Source organism: Hyaena hyaena, unplaced genomic scaffold (assembly GCF_003009895.1).
Source record: "Hyaena hyaena isolate Hyena2069 unplaced genomic scaffold, ASM300989v1 scaffold_48, whole genome shotgun sequence".
Taxonomy (NCBI): Eukaryota; Metazoa; Chordata; class Mammalia; order Carnivora; family Hyaenidae; genus Hyaena; species Hyaena hyaena.
In genome coordinates, this window is record NW_024080680.1 from 1772190 (window position 1) to 1795764 (window position 23575).

At 43.4% G+C, this 23575-nt stretch overlaps 1 protein-coding gene across 1 annotated transcript in view; it reads right to left on the reverse strand.

Moving 5' to 3' along the window:
• The window catches only part of PPP4R2 (protein phosphatase 4 regulatory subunit 2), a 54818-nt gene extending 51811 nt beyond the window's left edge, over positions 1-3007 (reverse strand). Inside the window, exons 1-2 of the mRNA XM_039230554.1 lie at positions 2759-3007; positions 1667-1748 (exon numbers count right to left, since the gene is read on the reverse strand). Of these exons, the coding sequence (XP_039086485.1) occupies positions 1667-1748; positions 2759-2792 (116 nt within the window). The 5' untranslated portion in view covers positions 2793-3007. The remainder of the gene's footprint in view (positions 1-1666; positions 1749-2758) is intronic.
• Positions 3008-23575: the final 20568 nt, after the last annotated feature.

Consider the following 23575-nt stretch of genomic DNA (forward strand, 5'->3'; position numbering starts at 1 on the left):
AATAAATTTAAAAATACTTTCCGAACACTATAAGAAATCTAATACCCCCATATTAATATAAAACACTATTAGTAAATATAAAAACATTGGGGGCGGGGGGAAGGAGTAAGGTGGGGGACCCTGTTTAAGACCCCTATCAAGACAAAATAACTGACATAAAAATCAGATTAAGTTTTCCTAGCCAGGTGGTTATCCAGACAGTATATTAAAAACATTTCTTTCAGAAGTTTTCAACTATTTACACATTTACAGCCAATGAAATTTATCTAAAGGGAAGACAGTTTGACCAGACATGATAAGAAGAGGTTTTAAGTATTTATCTCCAAATAGTTTCATATACTTTTGTGTATCAAAACCCTGAAAGTAAAATGCCTTTCCTCTTGATATTCTAGAGGGGTAAGTTCAGACCAACTAACAATTCAAAAGAAACAGTAGCAATCTGAGTACATACAATTTAGGGATTAATTTATTTCTGAAAGCTGGCATCTAGTCGTTTTGTTTTTAAGTGTATCTGTATAAATACCAGTGAGTTATGTTCCATCAGATTTTAAAATTAAGATGCTCTAAGAAAGACTAATTCAGAGGCAAAAATGATTTTTCCCCCTAAAGGGTCCATTTTTTAAGTGGAATAACTAAAAAAAAAAGATTGACTACATCACAGTCACATTCTTAAGCTGGTCATTTTAATAAAGGACTACACAGGTTCAGCTTGTCTACATGACCACTTTATCAGAGTATCTTTTTCCTTTCTAAAATTAGGCTAGTTATTAGAAGGCTACATACACTACAGACACAAAAAAATCTTGAGAAATGAACATTGGCTAATAAAGCCAAAGAAAGTATACCTTACTTAGTAAAGATTACACTATTATAGGCCTCAAAAGAAACTGTAAAAATAGGACATAAGGGAGCCAAAAGAACGCTCATTTACTAACAATGCACCCAAAGAAATGTACAAGGAAGTCACTAACTTGCACTACTGTCTACAAATTAACTTGGTGATGGTGAAAACAACTCCTGCAACACCAACCACACACACAATGAAACGGATCGATCTTTTTGAAAATGAACTTCATAGTGTAAGTTTCAGATTCACAACATTTGGAAACAAGCCTAATAAAATGCTGAGCATATGTAACAAGTTAGCTATCCTAGAAAGTTTACAGGGCAGTCAAAATTGTAGCATCTGGAATTTGTCAGATAATCACCCTAAGTCCTCAAGAGAATAAATAGAAATGACACTTCAAACACTCATCTATATAAATATGACAACAAAAGGCTGGATACAGGACAATATTGGAAAATACCACCAAAAAAAAAGAAAAAATCTGAGAAAGAATCAAAGCCACAAAATTTTGGAAATAAGCCTGTTTGTTATAGCCAAAAGGGTCATAACGGACAGGATAGGCATTCTTTTCTCTAGCTCTTCAGACTAATAAATTCTCAACGTACAGAAGCATAGATATGAAGAAAACTTCAACAAATTTTTAAAATTCATTACAGAGTATGCATAAACTATATGCATTTAGTAAATGCTTCAACTAACTGCAGCTTGTGCAGCTTAGACAGATGTATTATTCAATTCTTCTGAAATACAGTTTTTTCCCTTTCCTTAACAATCCTGAATGATGCACGGGACCACAACTAATACGTGTTTTCAACTCACATTGTTTCTCCAGTCTTGGCTACATGACAAAGAAACTGATCCAGAACAGGACAAACTTCCTTTTTTCCCCTCTTCTCAAAATCTAGACAAGGGAAGAAAGAAAAGTTATCAGTGTATCTCAGAGTCCAGCAACCATTTCCAGGGCACTACAAACACAAACTTTCCTCCCAGTCCTTCCTCAAATACTAAGAATTATAAAAAGAAAAAAAAAAAATCCGCCTCTCAACCAAATATCTACCTCTCACTCTCAAAGTTCTACTTGCAACATGTGTCCCTTCACACGTGACAAGAATCCCCGTAAAGGGGGCACTCAACCTCTCCACAAAACCTTAACTCGGTGTTTCTCAAAGTGCGGTCCGAAGAACACCAACCTCAGATTTACCTGGGAAATCAGTTCAAATCCAAATCACAGGCCCCAACCTCCACACACTGTTTATGAGGGTTAAGTTCATAAACCCGCGTCTTAAGAAACTGCAGCTACCTAACGTAGCCGTTCTCAAGTGATTTTGGACGTCAATTCATAATTCCGAAAAACGCTGAAATCACACGCTATTCTAAGTTTGAGAACCACGGTTCTCAAGCCTGTTGCGTGGAAAGAGACCACCTTAGAACTAGGGCGCGTGGAGGAATGACTTCAGAAGCTCTGAAAAAGACTTCCTGAGACACTTTAAAGTTGCTCTGCCGCCCTCGCCCTCTCCCCCTCACCCCTACCCCAAACCTTCTACTTTTTCTCTCACCCCGACGCCTGGCGTACGGGGGCCTGACAGAGAACCGAGCCTGCCTGGAACGGGGCTGCGGGCCCACGACCTCACCCCGGAGGGGTGGGCGAGACGCTGGGGCCCCTACCAGAGCTTCCCCGGCTCCCCTCCCCCAGCCCAGACGCCGGCGGCCGACACAAAGCCCAGAGCGGGGCGGGAGGGAGCTGCCCACAGGGCTCCCCGCCCCTAGGGAAGTGGGAGGGGGATGGGAGCCGGGGAAGCGCAACCCCCCCTCCCCCAGCCCGGCCCGGCCCCTCGGAGCCCCCTGCCCAGAAAGAGAGGAGAGGGAGCTGCGAAGGGTAAAGAGGAAGGGAGAGGGGGCAGCTACCCCCACCTTTCAGCGCCTCCTGCAGCCTCTCGACGTCCATGGCTTCCCGGAGTCCCTCGCAGCCTCCGCCTCCCTCCGCGGGTCTCCCGGAGACCGGAACGCCTCCCCCCACCCCCCCGACGCCCTCCCCCTCCCTCGCACACACTCCGGCACGCAGGCGACCGGGGGGGGCACCGAAGGGAGCCGGGGGAAGCGAGCGAGAGAGCGAGACCGAGAGAGCGAGCACCTCCCCGAGCGGCTACCACCAGCCCTCCAACATGGCGCCCGGTACGTCACCGCGCGCACGCTCCCTGCCGCCGTCCTCGCGCCCGCCGCGCGCCGCGACCCGGAGCCCGAGAGCGCGTGCGCGGCGGAGGCGTGCCGCCCGGGCCGTCCCGCAGACCCAGCCGGCGCCTGCCGCCCCGCCTTCCCCCACCCCCCCCCGAAGTGGCCCCCGGCGTGCCGGCTCCAGGTAGACAGGTCGCGGCGGGGAGCTCCTGGCCGACTCCCACGATTGGCGGCCTTACCATTAGCCAGCTGTGTGATGTTGAGCAATTTACAGAGCCTCTCTGAGCCTTAGTTTCCCCGTCCGTGGGAGGTTGGCACTAGTACCGACCACCTTGTATAGTTGCTGGGAGAATTGGGTGTGTCCACAGCGGTCAGAGTACGCACTAAAAAAAAAATAATAAAGCACTCCGTGTTACTAATAATCGTAACAAAAATTCCTCCCTGCCTGAACCCAAAGGCTCGTCCTTGACCCACCTTAAAAAAAAGCAATGCATACAAAAAAGAGATGAAAATCTCGGGATTGTAACCATCTGGATTCAAAGCATAACTCAACTACTCCCTGTGTGACTTCGGGGTAGTGGTTTAAACTCACAGAGCCTCAGTTTCTTCACCTATAAAATGGAGGGTTGTTAAAACCGCCCCCCAGAGACTTCAGTGAAACGGTGAATATGCAACATGTAGCATGGTGCCTAGAACTTGTAAGCACCCAACGTGACTGCTGTTTTTATCATCATGATTGGGATTACGTTGCATAAGCACCCAGGAAGTTAAAGAGGGCGGGACCTCAAGTCCTGTCCAACCCTGACATTTTACAAATGGGAAAGTTGAAGTGTAGAAAGCTAGTCTGGCAAAACGGCATCAGAACCCAAAACATCTGGCTCCCCGCCAGTGTGTTCATTTCTACTACCTTCTCTTATCTGTGAGCTTTTCAAGGGAAGATACAAAATTGTTCTACCTTGTCTTCTGAAAGCCTAGCACAAAGCCATGAAAGGAAGCAAGGGGAAAAGAGGGAGGGAGGAAAGAAGGCAGTTTTTGACTTGTCCTAGAAGGCACAAATTTAGATACAGTCATTACAACTGCTGCTCATCTTAAAGACAATGGCTCTGATCCTGACCCTAAATGGCAGATGTAGGCAAAAGCTCCCCCAAACCCAAAATACTTTTCATTTTGCCATCAGAGAACCAGTCCCTGGTGTCTTTAGACCCTTTCATTGTTCAGAGCATTCTGCTAAATAGCCTTGTAGGGGAATGTATTAAGGTAGGTGATGGCATCATCGAGTACACATGTACCATGCACTTACCATGAGTTAGTTTATCATGGTCCCTTCCAGTCTAAGGGGGCCTATTCTCGAGATAGCAAACCTTAGCTTCCTCTTCTCCCTACCACCCTGTGCTCTATTCAGGTGCGTCTCTTTCTTGTAAGACCTGTGTGGGACTATACACTTCCTGCTGGCCATGTGTGGGTATTTAAATTTTGATTAATTAAAATTGTTTTAAATTTAAAATTCGGTTCTTGAGTTTTTTGATAAAATTCTTTTCCTCAGTCACACTAGCCACATTTCAAGAGATCAGTAGCCACATGCGGCTAGTGGTTTCTGTATTGTCCAGCACAGATCAAGAAAAGCCCATGATCACAAAAGGTTCTCTTGGAACCTTCTATTAGAGCACATACCATGCTAATTTCTCCCACCTTCCTTTGCCCCTTGTCAACAGCTGTTCTCCTCACCTGGAGATGCTTGACTTCCAAATGCTGGAGGAAGTCTATGATAGGAGGCAAAGTGCACAAAACAGGGACAGCCTAAGGGAATCAGAGAAAAGTATCCCAAGAGGAACTGTTGTTGAAGTTGAGGCCTGAATTATGGGAACAAGCTACCCAAATGAAGTGGAGGGGGGAAGCTTGCAAACAGGAAAACCATAGGTGCACAGGCTTTGAAACAAAGAGCTAGGTGGTTTCTGAAGAGTCCTGCGAATTTCAGTCTGCCCTAATTTGAGAGTCCAAGGGCTACAGAGGCAAATCGTGAGGCTGAAGCATTACTTCCTTGGTTTCATTTTTTCCTTCTTCCTGGCAGTTCTCCTCTGGCCAGCAGGCATCCCAGTCTCCGAGATTGCTAGAGCCTCCTACTGCTTCTAATGCCCTTGGAGGAAAACAGAATACCAACGTGACAACCAACCTCCACCACTGCCCTCAGTGATCCTGGCCTCCTAGGCTTCATGCCCTACAGTCTTCTCCCACAGTGAGTGACAGCTGGTTAGCAGGACCAGCAAGGGATGGCATTGACTTCTGAAGCCAGGCCATAGAAAGTGCTGTGGCTTCTGCCTTGGGCTGTTGGATTGCTCACTGTAACAGAAGCCAGCTCCTGTGTCATAATAACATTAGAGCAGCCCTGTGGAGGGCGCAAGAGTTGAACTGAGGGCTTCAGGGGCACCTGGGTGGCTTAGTCGGTTAAGCATCGACTTTTGCTTAGGTCATCATCTCGCAGTTCGTGGGTTTGAGCCCCGCGTCGGGCTCTGTGCTGCCAGCTCAGAGCCTGGAGCCTGTTTCAGTCTGTGTCTCCCTCTCTCTCTGACCCTCCCCTGTTCACGCTGTCTCTCTCTCTCTCTCTCTCTCCTAGAAATAAATTGAAAAAATATATTAAAAAAAGAAAAAAAAGAACTGAGGGCCTTGATGTGGGTCTACCAGCTGGAGGAAATCCTTTGAATGACTGCAGCCCCGGCTGACATCTGGGCCTCAGTCATAGGTAAGCCCCTTCTCAATTCCTGATCCACAGCATCTATGAAAGATGAAAACTGTCTATAATTGTTCTCAGCTTCTAAATTCTGAGAAAATTGTTACACAGCAAAAGATAGCTAATGTGAGAAATGAGAATATTAATAGTAATAACTAACAGTTATTAAGTATTTTCTACATGTCTGGTATTCTAAACACTTTACAAAAATGACTAATTTAACCCTTGCAAAAATCCTGTAAGGTTGGTGGTATTACCTCAACAGAATAGAAAACAGGTATAAGAGGTGAACTAACTTGTCCAAGTTCACACGAGTAGTTAACTGTACAGGCAAGTGACTGACCCATGATTGAAATCTAAAGTGATTCCAGAACCTTGGAAAGCTTTCTTTCCCTCAGCAAGGTTGCAAACTACTCGGTGAGATAAGACAGGAGCACAGACTCTGACGCAAAGTAGGAGGCAAGTATTCAAATTGGGTGGTCAAAGGCCTGTGAAACTTCTTCCAGGACAGGGATGAAAGTTGCCTTTCAGAAGGGCCTCACTTAAAGGCTGGAAAATATTTGCACCAATAGAGAAGAAGCTTCCAGACAGAGGGAATGGGTATGAACCAGGCAAACAGTCCTTGAGGGCCTCCTAGGTACTGGGGAAAAGAGGGACCGTAAACAAACACGAACATCCGGGAAGATTGGCCCCTTGCTCTGAGCGTATGCAGGAGGGGAACAGCTGAACTTGAGAAGATACGCAATAGGAAACAGAAGAAGGAAGCAGAGAAGTGGGAGGCAAAACACCTCTAAACTCTGTCAGAGAACAAGCACAAGGATGTTCTTAGAGCCCCAGGGAAAATTACTGGAGTTGGGCCATCCCTTTGAGGTGAGTCTGTGGGAAGGGACAAGAACAAGGGACTATGAAAAAGTCTGGAAAAACTCATACCCCATCTATAAGAGCTGGAGAACAGGGAACAGGCTGAGTTAAAATATCACTATAGAAAAACATGGAGGCTCTTTGATTTCCATGGCCTTTTACTCATGCCTTTTAGTCTTTTTTTTTTTTAAAGAAATACTGTCCTATTTGAGTTTTTTTGTTTGTTTGCTTGTTTTTGAGAGAACGAGAGAGAGAGAGAGAGAGAGCACGTGCCAGTAGGGGAGGGGCAGAGAGAGAGGGAGACAGAGAATCCCAAGCAGGCTCCACACTATCAGCACGGAGCCCAATGTCGGGCTCCAGCCCACGAACCGTGAGATCCTGACCTGAGCCAAAATCAAGAGCCTGATGCTTAATCAGTTGAGCAACACAGGCGCCCCCATGCCTTTTAGTCTTTATTTGTGCATGACCGTGGGTACCAAGATGAAGCTGAGGTAGGAAAGTGAACAAAGTAAGGTGAATACAGTTTTCTAAACAGGAAAGAACATAGCTTCACGTATCACCAGGGTTAACTTTCTTCCAGACATTTTCAAGAGCGAATTGCTTTTTTATTGGACTTACAAGGAACAAAGGGTCTGCTCTGAAAGCCCCTGGGTTGGTTTCTCTGATGCCACAAAGGGTGTGGATGCTGGTGGCACCCATATTGGCCTGAAGAGAACACTTAGGAAATGAGACCGGCAAAGAGTAGTAAGGACTGCTCAAGTGAACACATTAAGTAAGGCCTGCGATCATGAGTTCACTTTATATTGTATGAAAGAAGGGGCGCCTGGGTGGCTCAGTCATTGGAGCGTCTGACTTTGGCTTACATTGTGATCTTGCAGTTTGTGAGTTCAAGCCTCGCGTCAGGCTTTGTGCTGACAGCTCAAAGCCTGGAGACTGCTTCGGATTCTGTGTCTCCCTCTCTCTCTGCCCCTTTCCTGCTTGCGATCTGTCTCTGTCATCCTCTCTCAAAAATGAATAAACATTTAAAAAATTGTAATTATATGAAAGAAAAGGAGAATGTATTAGGAGAGAAGGGTATTTTATGGATCCAGGACTCTCACCAAACCCATTTGCTATTCTCTTTTTCAACCCTGCACATCCTCCTCTCTCCTTTCTCTGAATCCGTGTTAACTGCTCACAAAAGGCTGTTTTCACTTCTGAGGACTTGCTACCATAACTGACGGGTATCTCTCAGTCACAGCCTGGCATGGGCCAAGTGTCCACTCAACTGTGGCCTGGAAAGCAGAGTCTCCTGGTATAAACCCGATTGCTATGGCCATGAATGTGAGGCAACAGGGCCAGGCAATGGAGAATTTCCAGAGAGGTGAGGGGAGTAGTGATCAGAAACCCCAAGAAATGACTACAGCAAGGGACCTGATTGGCCCTAACCAAACTCACACGGGAGGCAAGGTGGTGTCATGTGGCGCCTGAGCCAATGAGTAATCTGAGAGAAAGTTCGTGCTGACTGTGCATGTCGTTTAGAAACACCATCCCATCCTATGTGAGAGTACAGTCTTCCAGGGTGTGCAAGACACCACACCTTCCTCCCTCCCTCAGGCAGGGCTGGAAAGGTGCAAATCAATTCTTGCTATCAAAGTCCACTTTTTAGCCTAGTGTCTATCTCTTTCTCTGTCTCTCTTGCTCTCATATATTTTATATATATGTATATACATATATATGTATATATATACACATATGTATATGCTGTGATGGTTAATTTTGCATGTCAACTTCTCTGGGCTACAGAGTGCCCAGATATTCAGTCAAATCTGATTCTAGGTGTTTCTAGATGAAAGTAACATTTAAATCAGGAGACTAAGTAAAGCGAACTGCCCTCCCTAATTTGAAGGGCCCTCATCCAATCAGTTGAAAGCCTAAATAGAACAAAAAGCTAACACCAGCCTTCTGCCCACCCCACCAAGTAAGAGAAAATTCTTCCTGCCCCATGCCTCTCTAACTGGATTGTTGGCTTTGTTCTTGCCTTTGGGCGCAAGTTGAAACACTGACTTTTCCTGGGTCTCAGGTCTATGGGCCTTTGGACTACAACTATAGCATTGGCTCTCCTGGGCCTTTCAGCTCAGACTGGAATTAAACTACTGGTCCCCCCGGGTCTCCAGCCTGCAGAGTGACTCTGCCAATCTTGTAGCCTTCCAGCCTCCATCGTAACCAATTATTGTAAACCAATCCCTTATGATAAACACACACACACACACACACACACACACACACACACACACACACACTTGTGGTTCTGTTTCTCCACAGAACCTTTCTTAATACCTATACGCATATAACATTCAATAAATGAAGATGATAAAATTGAACGGTGTACTGGTTAAAAGAAAAGGATCTAATATCAAATAGATCTGAGTTTAATTCCTAGCTTATCACGTCCTTGCTGTGGGAACTCTGGTAAATGCTTAATATCTAAATGCCCCAACTTCCTCATCTACCAATAGGAGATAATAGGAGTACCTCACTCGTAGGTTTGCTGTGAGAATCAAGCAAGCGACCTGATTCAATCAACATTAGCTATTGTCACTTAGATTAAGAATTACAACAGTAATATTTGAGATTTTGTTTTCTTTTCTTAAAAACACGTCAAACGCATAAAAAAGTTGCAAGTACAACACAAAGACCATTTTTTTCAAAAGCACTTGAGTGTAAGTGGTCAAACACATTCCCCCAAATCTCCTGAAATTACATTCCCCTTCATAATCAAGTCCTACAAGGTCATCCTGCTTCATAACCACAATACTATCAAAAGCAAGAAGTTATCAGTGATAGATTATCTCCATCGATCCTCAGAACCTATTTAAGCTGCACCAATTGACTCAGTGTGTCTGTTCTAAGAGAAGAACCCAGTCCTGGAGCACCTACTGCATTCACTTGGGAGGTCTCTTCAGTCTCCCTCGGGCTGAGGAAGGCTCTCAGTCTTTCCTGGACTTCCTTTACCTTGACTCTGTTGAAGATTACAATTGTAGACTGTCCCTCATTGTGGGTTTGTGTGACCTTTCCTCGTGATTAGAATCAGGTGATGCATCTGTGTCAGGAATGTCATAGAAGGGATGCTGTGGTCTTCTCAGTCCATCCTAGTGGGCAACCCACAGTTTCAGTTTGTCTCATAACCGATGATGTTATGTTCTCATGCATCATGTGATTAAGGTAGTACTTGCCAGATTTCGCCTTTCTAAGATTGCCCTTTACCCCATTGAAATTCTGTTAGTTTACTGTGGCTGCTGTAACAAATTGCCACAAACCGGGTAGCTTCCACCGGCAGAAATATATTTTCTCACATGTCTGGAGGCCAGGAATCCGAGACTGAGGTGTCAGTAGGGCTGCACCCCCTTGGAGGCTCCAGGGGTGAATCCATTCTTTACCTCTTCCTCTGTTGACTGTTAGCATTCCCTGTCACGTACCTGCCTGCACCAGTCCAATTTTTGCCTCCGTGGCCACTTGCTTCTTCATCTGTCTGTCAAATCTCTCTTGACCTTACTCTTAAAAGGACACTAGTTACTGGAGTTAGGACACACCTAGATAAGCCAGGGTGGTCTCCTCAGTTCAAGTGTCTTTTTTTTTTTTAAATGTGTATATGCTTTTGAGAGAGACAGAGCATGAGTGGGGAAAGGCCAGAGACAGAGGGAGACACAGAATCCGAAGCAGGCTCCAGGCCCCCAGCTGTCGGCACAGAGCCCGACACGGGGCTCAAACCCACAAACCGTGAGATCATGACCTGAGGCGAAGTCAGATGCTCAACCGACTGAGCCACCCAGGCGCCCCTAAAGATTCTTAAATTACATCTGCAAAGACCCTTTATCCCAGTAAGGTAACAATTATAGGCTCCAGGGATCAGGACATGGACATATTATTTCAGGGGCTACCCTGCAGCTAACTATAGTAATTAAAAGTGCTTTGTTGGGGCACCTGGGTGGCTCTGTCGGTTAAGTCTCTGACTTCGGCTCATGTCAGGATCTCACAGTTTGGGAGTCTGAGCCCTGCATCAGGCTCTGTGCTGACAGCTCAGAGCCTGGAGCCTGCTTCAGACTCTGTGTCTCCCTCTCTTTCTGCCCCTCCCCTGCTCACGCTCTGCTCTCTCTCTCTTTCAAAAATAAACAAACATTAAAAAAAAAAAGTGCTTTGTGGCAAGGGATTTTGAAACTTTGTAAATATCCCATTTCTCATCAAACTTGCACTCTTCAGTTTTCATACCCATTGATGTTTCTTGGTTGAATTAAGTATTACCATGCTGGTTGCCAAATGGTGGTTTTCTAATTCCATCATTCATTTTACATTTACTCGTTGCCAATATAACATAAGGGAAGCATCATCTCCTCTCATTTATTCGTTTTAATTTATAGTAGTTTGGACTCATGGATTCCTATTTAACGGGTCATAGTTCATTACTATAATTATTTATTTTAATACCTAAATTGTTCTAGACTTGGCCAGTAGGGCCTTCATCTAGCTGGCTTCTGCACCCTCCGGAAATGTTCCCATCATTCTCGGAGCACATCTTCGTTTTTTGGTACAACACTACTCCAGCCTCATCTTGCATCTCTTCCCCTCCTCAGTCCTGGAATGGGTCATTTCTCTAAGAAATCCTGATTCCTCTTAGTGCTATTTAGGAAGCTAAACAAGCTAGGATATTTGTTGCCATCAATATGTTATTGCTCCCAGACCCTCCTGGCAGACAGACCTAGAGAGAATACACATATATTCATATACGCACACATCCACGTTTATTTCCGTAGCCTTCTATATAAACGTATATTTGGAACCAAGAGTTCACAGCTTCCAATTCCAATCCAACACTGGGGACTCCTTCTAATTTTCCCCCTTTCCAAAGTATGTACAAGTCTCCAACAGTAAAAACCGGCTGCCACTATCCTCAATGTATTTTTTTTCTTGGAGCAGTCTTCCTGTATGTGACCAACATGTTACCATTGCCAATCCACTTAAGAGAGCCCCTTCTTACCTCTCCTGGGCCCTGACACCCTGCCCCAGGCTACCTCTCCCCAGTGCCCTTGTAGATTCCTTCTTTCCTTGGTGACACTTCACTGGCTTGAGAGTGAGTTTTCCTGGAAGGAGTGGTACAAATTATTAGTATTTATAATAAAAATAATAACGGTAACTTTTAATTCCTCAAATAGTGTTTCATCAAACAATTCAAAGAACACAGGGCAAGTAGAAGGCTCTTATGACCCTCTGCCCCACCTAATACCCACCGCAACTATAGGAAGCAGGAGGAGTTTGCTGTAAGTACTTGCGACATGTACTAGGTGTTTACATATGTCTCACATTGTATTATTACAACAGCATCCACCAGCCCTCCTGCCTTCTAGTCTTGCTTTCAACAAAACAGCCAGGGTCGTTTTAACAAGAAGATGAGATCATGTCGTACCACTCTCCAAGTAACTCTGCAGTTACTCTTCAATTCACTTAGAGTAAAAGCCACAGTACATACAGCAGCCCACTCTGTCACTCCACACCCCTCCAACTTCATCTCCTCCCGCCGGACCCCTTCTTCAAGCTGCTCCAACCACACTGGCCTCTGGGAGATACCCCCACCTGTGGTACACTCCCCCCGCCTTAGGACGATGCCCTTGCCCTTGCTTGGATCTGGCTATTTTCTGGCTTGTCACCAGGTATGTCACATTTGCCTTTGCCTCATTGCATGTGGGTTTTATAGTGTGACCGCTCGCAAGGGGGCTGGAGTAGGCAGGGCCTGAACATTTCCCGAGTGTGTACTTTACACCAGGAACCGATCTGTGGAGACAGCGGTGAACAAGGCAGACAGGATCCTTGTCACGGATCTTACAGTCTAGTAGGACAGACAAATGTAAAGAAAACAGACAATTACATAAAAGCCCGGGTATTGTAGATTTTTGTAAGCACTATGAAGGAAATAACCAGGATAATGTGATATGAGGGCCATGTGTGCAGGCTAGTCTGGTTGAATGATCCAGAAAGTTGTCTCCAGAGAGGTGGCATTTGCGTTAAGACCTAAGCCATGTTGGGGACAAGCTGGGGAAACAAGAGACAAAGGCTTTGAGGAAGGAAAGGACATGGTATGTCCTAGGAACCGGGAAGAGGGCTGGAGCACCATGGGTGACTGGAGAACTGAGCAGGGGGAGCGGTGGGTAAGCTGGGCATGGTGGGCCCTCCTGAGGCGTCCTAAGCAGTTTGGTTCTCATCTTAAGGTGCCAGACAGTGGATGGGGTGCCTGGGTGGCTTGGTTGGTTCAGTGTCCGACTCATGATCTTAGCTCAGGTCATGATCTCACAGTGGGGCTCTCTGCTGACAACAGGGAGCCTGCTTGGGATTCTCTCTCTCTATGCTCTATCTCTCCATCTCTGCCCCTCTTCTGCTCATGCTTGTTCTCTCTCTCTCTCAAAATAACTAAAAAAACTTAAAAATAAAAGTGTTAGACAGCGGAAAGTTTTAAGCAAGGAAATGGCATGATTCAATTTATGTTTGTCAAAATCACCATGGTTTCTTGTCTAGTCTTCTCTTTTAGAAGCCCAGAGTGGCACACTCTTTTAGTGATGTCCTAGCTCCTGTCATTTCCTCTGGCATCCTAAAATCTCCAATGGATGACATACCACCTAAACCTGTGGTTCTCAAAATTTAGCGTAAGTTAGAATTACTAGGAGAGCTTGATAAAAATAAGTATTCTGGGTCCTTACGCCAGAGATTCTGATTTAGCGGTCCTGGACCAGGAGAGCTAGGAATCCCCATTTTAGCAAACTCCTAAGTCAGTGGTTCTCAAATTTCAGTCTGCATCAGAACTACCTGGAGGGCTTATTAAAGTACAGATGTCTGGGTCCCCTGAGTGGTTCAGTTGAACATGTGACTCTTGATCTTGGCTCAGGTCACCATCCCAGGGTTGTGCGATCAAGCCTCGTGCCGGGCTCTGTGCTGAGCATGGAGCCTGCTTAAGATTCTCTCTCTCTTCCTCTCTCTCTCTCCCCCTCCCTCCTAGTCACACATGCAGGCTCTCTCTCTTTCTCTCTCTCTCTTTCTCTCTCTCTCTCTCTCTCACTCTCTCCAAACAAAAAACGACAGATGTCTGGGCCTCACCCCCAAAATTTCTGATGCAGATCTGGAGTGAGGCCCAAGGTCTCTATTTCTAACACTTCCCAGGAAATACCAACGCTACTGATGTTACTGGTTCCAGAACATTTTCAGAACTACTGCCCAAGTTGAGTCTAATAAAAGTGATCTTGGGAGGAACACCTGGGTGGCTCAGTCGGTTGAGGTCCGACTTTGGCTCAGTTCATGATCTCACGGTTTGTGGGTTCAAGCCCCATGTCCAGCTCTGTGCTGACAGCTGGCTCAGAGCCTGGAGCCTGTTTCAGATTCTGTATCTCCCTCTCTCTCTGACCCTCCCCTGTTCATTCTCTCTCTCTCTCTCTCTCTCTCTCTCTCTCTCTCTCTCAGAAATAAATAAAACATTAAAAAAATTAAAAATAAAAGTGATCTTGGGGCCCATACTTTGAGAAACACAAGCCCAAGGACTAAAGCCAGTCTTCCCAGTATGTCATAAAGGTCCTTTGGAGTATCTCCCCAGACTATCTTTTTGGTCTCATCTGGTTACACCCCTTCTCTGCCCTGGGACACCTGCTGACATTCGTTCCTTCTGGCACAGAATTCCAACCATTCCTGGAATTTGCCGTGACTGTGCCCACTTCCAGGCCTTTGCACATGCTACCCTTTCTCCCCGCCCTGCCCTTCCCCTAATCATTCCCTTAAGATCCTGCTCAAATGTTGTCCCTTCTGTGTTGAGTATCCCCCAACTCTGTGCCAGGTATTTATCGCTGCTTTCATTGGCTTGCCTAACACTTTGTGTATATCTCTAACATAGAGACTTCAAAACATTTTTGACCAAGAACTGAAGAAGACAATTCATTTTATATTGAAACCCAATAAACATATAAGAAATATATGAAAGATATAAGAAATTAAAATGTGATTTTTATAAAATAATATTTATATTACTATGTACCAATATTCTATTTCATTTTTTAAAGTGTTAGCTAGCTGTGACTTTTTATTATTTTTTTAAATGTTTCTTTATTTTTGAGAGAGAGAGGTGGGGGGAGGGGCATAGAGAGCGAGGGGTATACAGGATCTGAAGCAGACTCTGCACTGACAGCAGTGAGTCCGATGAGGGGCTACTCCCTAATGGTGAGATCTTGAGCTGAGCTCAAGTCGGATGCTCAACTGACTGAGCCACCCAGGCACCCCTATTTTTATTTAAACATTTTTAAAATTTATTTTTGAGAGGTGGGGGGCAGAGAGACAGAGAATCCCAGGCAGGCTCTGTGCTGTCAGTGCAGAGCCCAATGTGGGGCTCAAACTCATGAATTGTGAAATCATGGCACGAGCTGAAATCAAGAGTAGGATGCTTAACTGACTGTGCCACCCAGGCATCCCTATTTTTATTTTTTAAATGTTTACTTGTTTATTTTGAGAGAGCAAGAAAGCAGTGGGGAGGGTCAGAGAGAGAGGGAGAGTCTTAAGCTCCTTGAAGTCCTGAAGCCTGATGCGGGGCTCAATCCCACAACTGTAAGATCATGACCTGAGTCAAAGTCAAGAGTTGGACACTTAACTGACTGAGGCACCCAGGTGCCCCAAGATGTGACTTTTTAAATTGACCTTGAAATGAACACACAGCTCCAGTACACTTCTCTCCTATCACATTGTAATTTTATATTTGTCTTCTCAATAAAAATGTCATCTATTTGAAATGTGGGGTTGTATCTTACTTAGCATGTGTCTCCAAAGCATACTAGTGACTTTAGCACTTAATAGACACTCAATAAATATTAATTGAATGAATGAATGCATACAAGAGCCTATTGCCTTTGATCCTCCTTATTCAATATTGATCTAATCATTAATATCTAGCTAAACACAAGTCAGTAGGATCAACTGCTGAGTCAACTGAATACCATATGGAAATCAATGAATGTCAATCCTTATCTCATGCCATATACATAAAAATTAACTAAAACTGGATCATGCATCCTCACATGGCTGAGAGAGAAATCATGTCTCTTATGTTTCTTTTTGTAAGAGCACTAAACTACCCTCATGACTTAATTATCTTTCAAAGGACAAACCTTCTAATATCATCACAAGGGGCTTAGGACTCCAACATAAGAATTTAGGAGGGACACATTCAGTCCCTACAGTATAAAAGGTAAAACTATATAACATTTGGACAAAAAAAAATAGGAGATTATCTTTGTAACTTGGGATAGGCAATCATTTCTTAAAACACAAAGCATGAAACAGAAAATATTGACAAATTGGACTTTACCAATATAAAAACTTTTGCTCTTAGAAAATGCATTAATGGAGGGGCACCTGGGTGGCTCTGTCGGTTGGGCATCTGACTTCAGCTTGGATCATGGTCTCACGGTTCATGGGTTTGAACCCTGGGTTGGGCTTTGTTCTGGCAGCTCGGAGTCTGGAGCCTGCTTTGGATTCTGTGTCTCCCTCTCTCTCTGCCCCGTCCACTGCTTGCTCTCTGTCTCTCTGTCTCTTTCTCTCTCTCGCTCTCAAAAATAAACATTAAAAAATTTTTTAAATATGAAAAAAAAAAGAAAATGCATTAATGGAGCACCATTAGGAAAATGAAAAGGCAAACCGTTGGTTAAAAAAAATATTTGCAGCCCATATATCAAAGGACTTATATCCAGACTATGTAAAGACTCCCAAAATTCAGTAAGACATTAACAACCCAATTTTTCTAAAAAATGGAAAAGAGGTTTAAATATTTTATCTATGAAGACAGATGAATGTCAAATAAACACGAGAGGATGCTCAATATCATTAGTCACTAGGAAAACACTACTTAAAACCACAATACGAGGGACGCCTGGGTGGTTCAGTCAGTTAAGTGTTCCTTCATTTGGCTCAGGTCATGATCTCATGGCTCGAGAGTTCAAGCCCCATGTCAGGCTCCACACTGAATTTGGAGCCTGTGTTGGATTCTTTCTGCCTCTCTCTGCCCCTCCCCCCACTCAAAATAAAAAATAAACATTAAAAAACACACACAATAAGACATAACTTCATACTTCTTAGATTGGCTGCAACTAAAAAGATTGTCCACACAATCTTAGGAAGAATGTGGGGCAGGTGGAACTACTAGAAGGAATGTAAATGGCACAACCAATTTGGCAAACAGTTTAGCAGTTCCTTGAAAAATTACACATATACCTACTGCAGTACTCACCTATTTTATTCCTTTTTAAAAATTTTTGTTATGTTTATTTTATATGTGAGAGAGAAAGAGAGAGAGAGAGACAGTGTGAGCCGGGGAGAGGCAGAGAGATGGGGACAGAATCCAAAGCAGGCTCCAGGCTGTGAGCTGTCAGCACAGAGACCGATGCGGGGCTCGAACCCACAAGCTATGAGATCATGACCTGAGCCGAAGTCGGACTCTTAACCAACTGAGCCACCCAAGCGCCGCTCACCTATTTCATTCCTGATTTTTGCCCCCCCCAAAATAATGTCCAAAAACTTGTTTGTGAATGTCCATAACACCTGTATTTGTAAATCCCCAAACTGGAGACAAGCAAATCTATCAACAGGAGAATGAACAAACATATTATGGTTAATCCGTAGAAAAAAAACATTACTCAGTAATGAAAAGGAATGAACTATTGATACACGCAACAATGTGGGCTAATCTCAATTATGCTGAGTGAAAGAAGCCAGGCAAAGAGTCCATATTGTGTGACTTCATTTATATAAAATCCTAGAACCTGCAAATTCATGTACAATAACAGGAAGTAGATCAGTGGTTAGCCAGGGATGGGGATGGGAAATGCGATAGGTTGAAAGGGGTCTGAAGAGACTATTAGAGGTGTTGAAAAATTTGTTACCTTGTGAAGATGGTCTCAAGTGAGCATACATAAGGTACAACCAATCTAACTATTCCTTTTAAATATGAGTAGTTTATGGTATTTCAGTTATTACCGTAACAAAGTTGTAGAAAAATATTAATGACTGGCTAAATATAAGTCATAAACCTAACAAACAAACAAACAAAACCCAAGTCCAAAATGCAATGTATTTAAAATGCATACCTTAAAAAGGAAATAAAGGATAATGGAACTCAAAGCATTTGGGAATCTTTGGAGATCAATAAAATAAATCACCCAACTATGCTTATTTATTATATAATTGAAGTAATTGCCATGCTCCAGATCAGGGTGTAAATGTTACACAGCTTGAATATGTATAATAATAATAGCTAATAATATCCAGTGATGAGAGAAAAGTCAATAGGAGGATGTATAAGAATTCTACCATCCAAATATTTTGTGTGTGGGGAGGGTTAATTCACATTTTCCCAAATATAAGCAGAGATGAAAAATAAGGCAAAGGGGAAGAAGAAGAAAGAGAAGGAGGAGATAGAAGGAGGAAGAAAAGGAAGAGGAGAAACAGGGAAAAGGGAAGAAAGTGGGAAGGGGAGACACAGTGGATGAAGGAGAAGAATTATTTTCACAATAAGTAAAATAAGACCATAAGTATTAATTTTGATTTTTTTATTGACATGAAAAAATCAGTTTTCTGCCATATCAGTTGCAGATGATGAAATAAGGATTTGAATACAAGTGGTTTATTTGGAGCCAAATCCAAGGAAACACTGGTAGAAGAGTAGAAAGTGAGACAGAGAAGGGAAGGAAGCCAACAAATTGGATGTTAGCCAACTGGACAATAAATTGTATTAAAAATAAATAAATAAAATGTGAATTTCCTTGTAAAAAAGAGAATATATTATCAAGAAAATTACTGTAAGAGTAGTTTGACCTCTACTTCAGTGGAGAATTCCATGTGAGTAGTTTGAGCTCTCTCTCTCTGTGGGGAATTCTGGGACAGAAAACCAAGAGTCATTCAACCTGAGAGGAGAGGGAGCTGGAGTATGTATCCACCAAGCCCTGTCAATCAATGGTTGAGGGCTACTCTCAAATGTGTTAATTTTCCCACACTTTCAGCCTACCCATAGGCCAGCGGGAGTAGGCCACAGTGGAAATGTAGCCTTCAGGCAGACTCCCAGGGACTGGAAATTAGATTTCGAGCTGGCATGCATGGAAATAATGTGTGTTAAGGGAATAGAGGGAGGGGGCATGCCGTAATTGTCACCCATTACACGCCAGATGCTGTAAGAACTAAACAGACTGATAGCATCCTTGAGAAGTTTAAATTTCCTCTCACTTGAACACAGCCTCTTAGTTTGATGTTAGCTCTCTGCTATACCACCAGGCACATGCAAACAATAGCAGAATATCAGGGGAACCCTTACAAACAACTGTCAAGTTTTAACCATGTAATATGCCAAAGCTGGTATCAGCCCTTCTATTTTTACTTTTACTCTGTCTGCTTGCAATCATATCCAGTAATGATCATTTAGATGCAGAACTCAATTTCCTAATGTGATATTTAGACTTGCTCTGTCACTAGGCCCAAAGTAGTAATCCTTAGGGAAAAAACAACAACAACAAGAAGTGCTATTATTTTGATAAGATCTAAATGCTCAGTAAAGAGATAGGCAAAGGTATTCCCAAGAGTCTCTTTATACTCATAGCCTAAGAAGACACATCTACGCTCATGATTTTGTGTGTCATCTCTGAAAGTCTATGTGGACTGTGGAGTGGAGGGATGGTGATAAAACACTCTTGTCCAATAGTTGATGAGAATGCACCACCCCCACCTCACCATCCATTCATATTAGTTGGTGAATCATTTCTGGTATGAGAACTTTATTTGGTCAATGGTAGTTCTCAATGGGGGGAAAAGATATATTGCAGCTATTTTAAAACAAACACCAGGAGAACAATTTTCTTGATGTCTTGACCCAGGTGACAATATAATTTTTCAGCTGGACACAGAGACAATGTGTTTTTCCAAAGATGGGCTGATTCTATTGAAATGACATGAAAATTTTATGGCTGGAATCCTAGAAGGATGTGTGGTTTTCAATAAAATATTAATGAAAAAAAGCATTGTTAAAATGATACATTTCCGTTGGCATCATTTAAGCCTTGAATTCAGAGCTATTTCTGGGCTTTTCACTTACATGAGGCAATACATTCTCTCTCTCTCTCTGTCTCTCTGTCTCCCTCTCTGTGCCTTTTTCTCTGTATTAATTTGAATTGTATTTGCTGTCACTTACAATTGAAAGAGTTTTAGTTAATTCAGAAATTGGTACCACATGTGGTTTCTAGGCAGCCAAAATCCTACAAATGTCCACAACAGAACCCCAAAAAACAGATGATGGAAACACAGAGCATTTAAGTAGAAAGGAACTTAAACATTATCTAACCCAACCATGCCACTTTTTGGACAAGTTAGTCAATCTCCAAGAAGTGCAGTGAATCAATATACTTTCAATGAATGAGGCTGGAGGATAAGGCGTTATAAACTAGAACCCTGAACATTTAGAGAAAAAAAGTGTTTGAGAACAGCACTCAAAAGTCAATAGAGTGTGCCATGAAGGTTTGTGGATAGGAATTGGTCCCAAGTCATGATGCAGCACAATCACTTCATTTATTCTCAGTAAGTATATTTTGAGCACCAGAAATGTATTAGTCATTGAGTTAGGTGATGGGCATAGAATGGGGAACAAGATCAGCAAGGACTATACCCTCAAGGAACATTGTGTGTAGTGAGCAAGGCAGTCAATCAACTCAAAGTTTTACACAAGGAAGTGTTGTTGCTATTATAACATACACTGCACTGGAGAAAGTTGACATGAATGAATTTAAGAAGAGGACCTGCCCCTATGGGGTTAGGGGAGGACCCAAGAAGGTTTCTGAGAAAACAGTATTTAAGTCAAGACTTGAAGGGAAACTAGAAAGTTGCCAGGTGAATTTGCAGGTTGGAGGATTCCAGGAACATGCAGAGCCCCTTGATGGGTAAGAGCTTGGCTTCTTAAAGAAAGAGAAAACAGGCCAGCAGGAGTGATGATTAGTGAAGTGGAGAAGAATAACTCAAACAAGGCCAGGGAGATAGGCAGGAGGTAGATAGCACAGGGACTTGCTAGGAAATTTGAACATTATCATAGGAGCAAAGGAACCACTCTTCCTTCACACAAGGCGGGGTGGTTGTGGTTCTGAGGGGGGCAGAGTGAGTGCAGAGATAAGACAAACATTAGAACGACAATCCAGGCCAGAGATCAAAAGACCCCAGACAGTAATAATTTGAAAGGAGGCAACAGTAAAGATAAATACAGGAAGCAGACTCTGTTAATATTCTGGAGGTAGGTACAATACATTCTCTGTGTTTCTGTACTAGTTGAAGTTGTGTGTGGTCACTTAGAATTTGAAGGCTTTTCGGGGAGAAGAAGGGGAAAAATAGTGGGAGAGGGAGGGAGGCAAACCATGAGACTTGTGAAGGCCGAGAACAAACTGAGGGCTGATGGGGGGGGAAAAGGGGGTGATGGGCATGGAAGAGGGCACTTGTGGGGATGAGAACTGGGTGCTATATGGAAACCAACTTGACAATAAACTATTTAAAAAAATAAATTAACCTAAAAAAAGAATTTGAAGGCTTTTTGCTGCTGCAGAAACTGGTATCAGGAGCAGGGTGTTTTAGTGGGGAAGTGATGATTCAGCAAGGAGGGCGGTGTGCAAGGGGAGAGAGGAAGCCGATGAGAGTAAAGAATAACAGCCAGGTTTCTGGGAGGAGGCCAGTAGGGGTGGATGCTGGTGACGATTATCAGCTTGTAAAACAAAGGAAGAGAAGGAAGGGGAATACCATAGGATCATGATGAAGTATCAGAGAGATACTTTTTTTTAATTCTTTTTTTTTAATGTTTTTTCATTTTTGAGGGACAGAGAGAGACAGAGTGTGAGCAGGCGAGGGTCAGAGAGAGAGGGAGACACAGAATCTGAAGCAGGCTCCAGGCTCTGAGCTGTCAGCACAGAGCCCGACACGGGGCTCGAACTCATGAATCATGAGCCACACAGGTGCCCCCCAGGGAGCTACTTTTGAACTGTGTTCCAGCTTAAGGACTTGATAAGGATTGCTTCGGGAAGGGCAAAACTGCTGAAGCCAGAGAGTCTCAAATATTTCCCCCATGTTCCTGGAACTTCAGCACGTGCATGGTCTGGTAGGTAAACCTCTCACACCATGGCAGACAAATCAGCTGCCGTTCCTTCAATCTGATAGCTGCTAAAAATCCATTAGCTGGGGGAGCCTGGGTGGCTCAGATGGTTAAGCCTCCAACTCTTGATTTTGGCTCAGGCCGTGATCTCACGTTTCCTGAGTTCAAGCCTCGCGTCGGGCCCTATGCTGACAGTGCGGAGCCTGCTTGCGATTCTCTCTCTCTCCCCCTCTCTTTGCCCCTTCTCTGCTTGCTCATGCACGTGCACACGCGCTATCTCTCAAAATAAATAAATGAACTTTAAAAAAGTAAAAAAAATCCATTAGCTATTTACTTAGAGTAAGAGGACCACAAATGAGGCATTGAAAAAAGTTTGAAATTTTGTGTTTCTGTGTTTATTTCTCCCCACAGTCCAGAAGGAGAGTTATCCTCAGCTCTGTCCTAGTAGGGGTGAAGTCTGAAGTGGAGAGAGGGTCAGGTTGAGAACGGTGGGGCTCGGATTTAAACTCAGTGTTATCTGCACGTAGTTCCTAAGCTTATATGTCACATAATAATTGGATGTGGTTCCCACTTATTCCAGAAAACCATTTCCAAGGATCTTAGGGTTTTAAATGTTTTAAAATAAAGGCGGGGAGGGGACTCAGTAGATGCATGGAGTTCTTTGTGCTGATTTTAAAAGTGAGATTAGGGATTTGGCGGGAAACAGTTATAAAGACTCAAGAATTCATGGTATAGCTCAATTATTTTTGATATGCGTTACTAGCTTAACAAGTAAGGTTCAATTTTGCTAAATAAAATGTAGGAAAGGGGACAACGGATTTTTATATCCTCCAAATTCTCCTCATTGTGTCTCAAACACAAAACACCATTAAGACCGAACAGCATATATAGGATGGCATTTGAAAAAATATTTAAAAAAACTTTTTTAATGTTTATTATTTTTTTGAGAGAGACAGAGACAGAGCATGAGCAGGGGAGGGGCAGAGAGAGAGGGAGACAGAATTTGAAACAGGCTCCAGGCTCTGAGCTGTCAGCACAGAGCCCACAGCGAGGCTCCAATGCAGGAATGGAGGGATCATGACCTGAGCTGATGTTGGACGCTTAACCGACTGAGCCACCCAGGCGGCCCCATAAACTTGAAATCTTAGAAAAGAAACACATTTTCGAAATAACAACAAAAAAGACATGTCTCTTTAAAGCTTTTAATTAAAAAAAAAAGAAAAAAGGGTAAAACAGGAGATGGCATTCAAAAGGACAAATGATTAAATCATAATATTTCTGTTTCTTTTCATTTGCTGTAACAAATCATTTTCTTTGGAGTGGTGTTTTTTTTTAATGCTCATTTCTTCCCAAAGAAAAATCACTAAAAAGTAAGTTTTCCAGCATAAAAAATCCACTCAGGTTCTCCTTGGGAGCTATAAACAACGGGCACACTTTTCAGTGACAACTAATGACGCAAACGTGAAACTAATGACGCAGAAACCGTACCAGATTCTTACACATTCACGCGAAAGGTGACACACACAAGTGCTTTTTCTTGATGACTCACGAGACTATTTCCAGTTTTGACCCGGGAAGAACAAAAACTAGAACTTTCTCTGTTTGGCATGGAAATCTTATCAGCTTCAAATACCAGCGCTGCCAGTGTGAAATGAGCTGACCTCAGGTGTCACTCTCTGTAATTCAATTCACAGAGCACAACGGATTCACGGAGCTCTTTCTCAGAAAGGCAGGTGCGGTGCCCGTGTGTATATGTCTATGTATGCGGTGTGTGGTTTTTAATTTTTTTTTGAAAAGTTCTTATCATAAA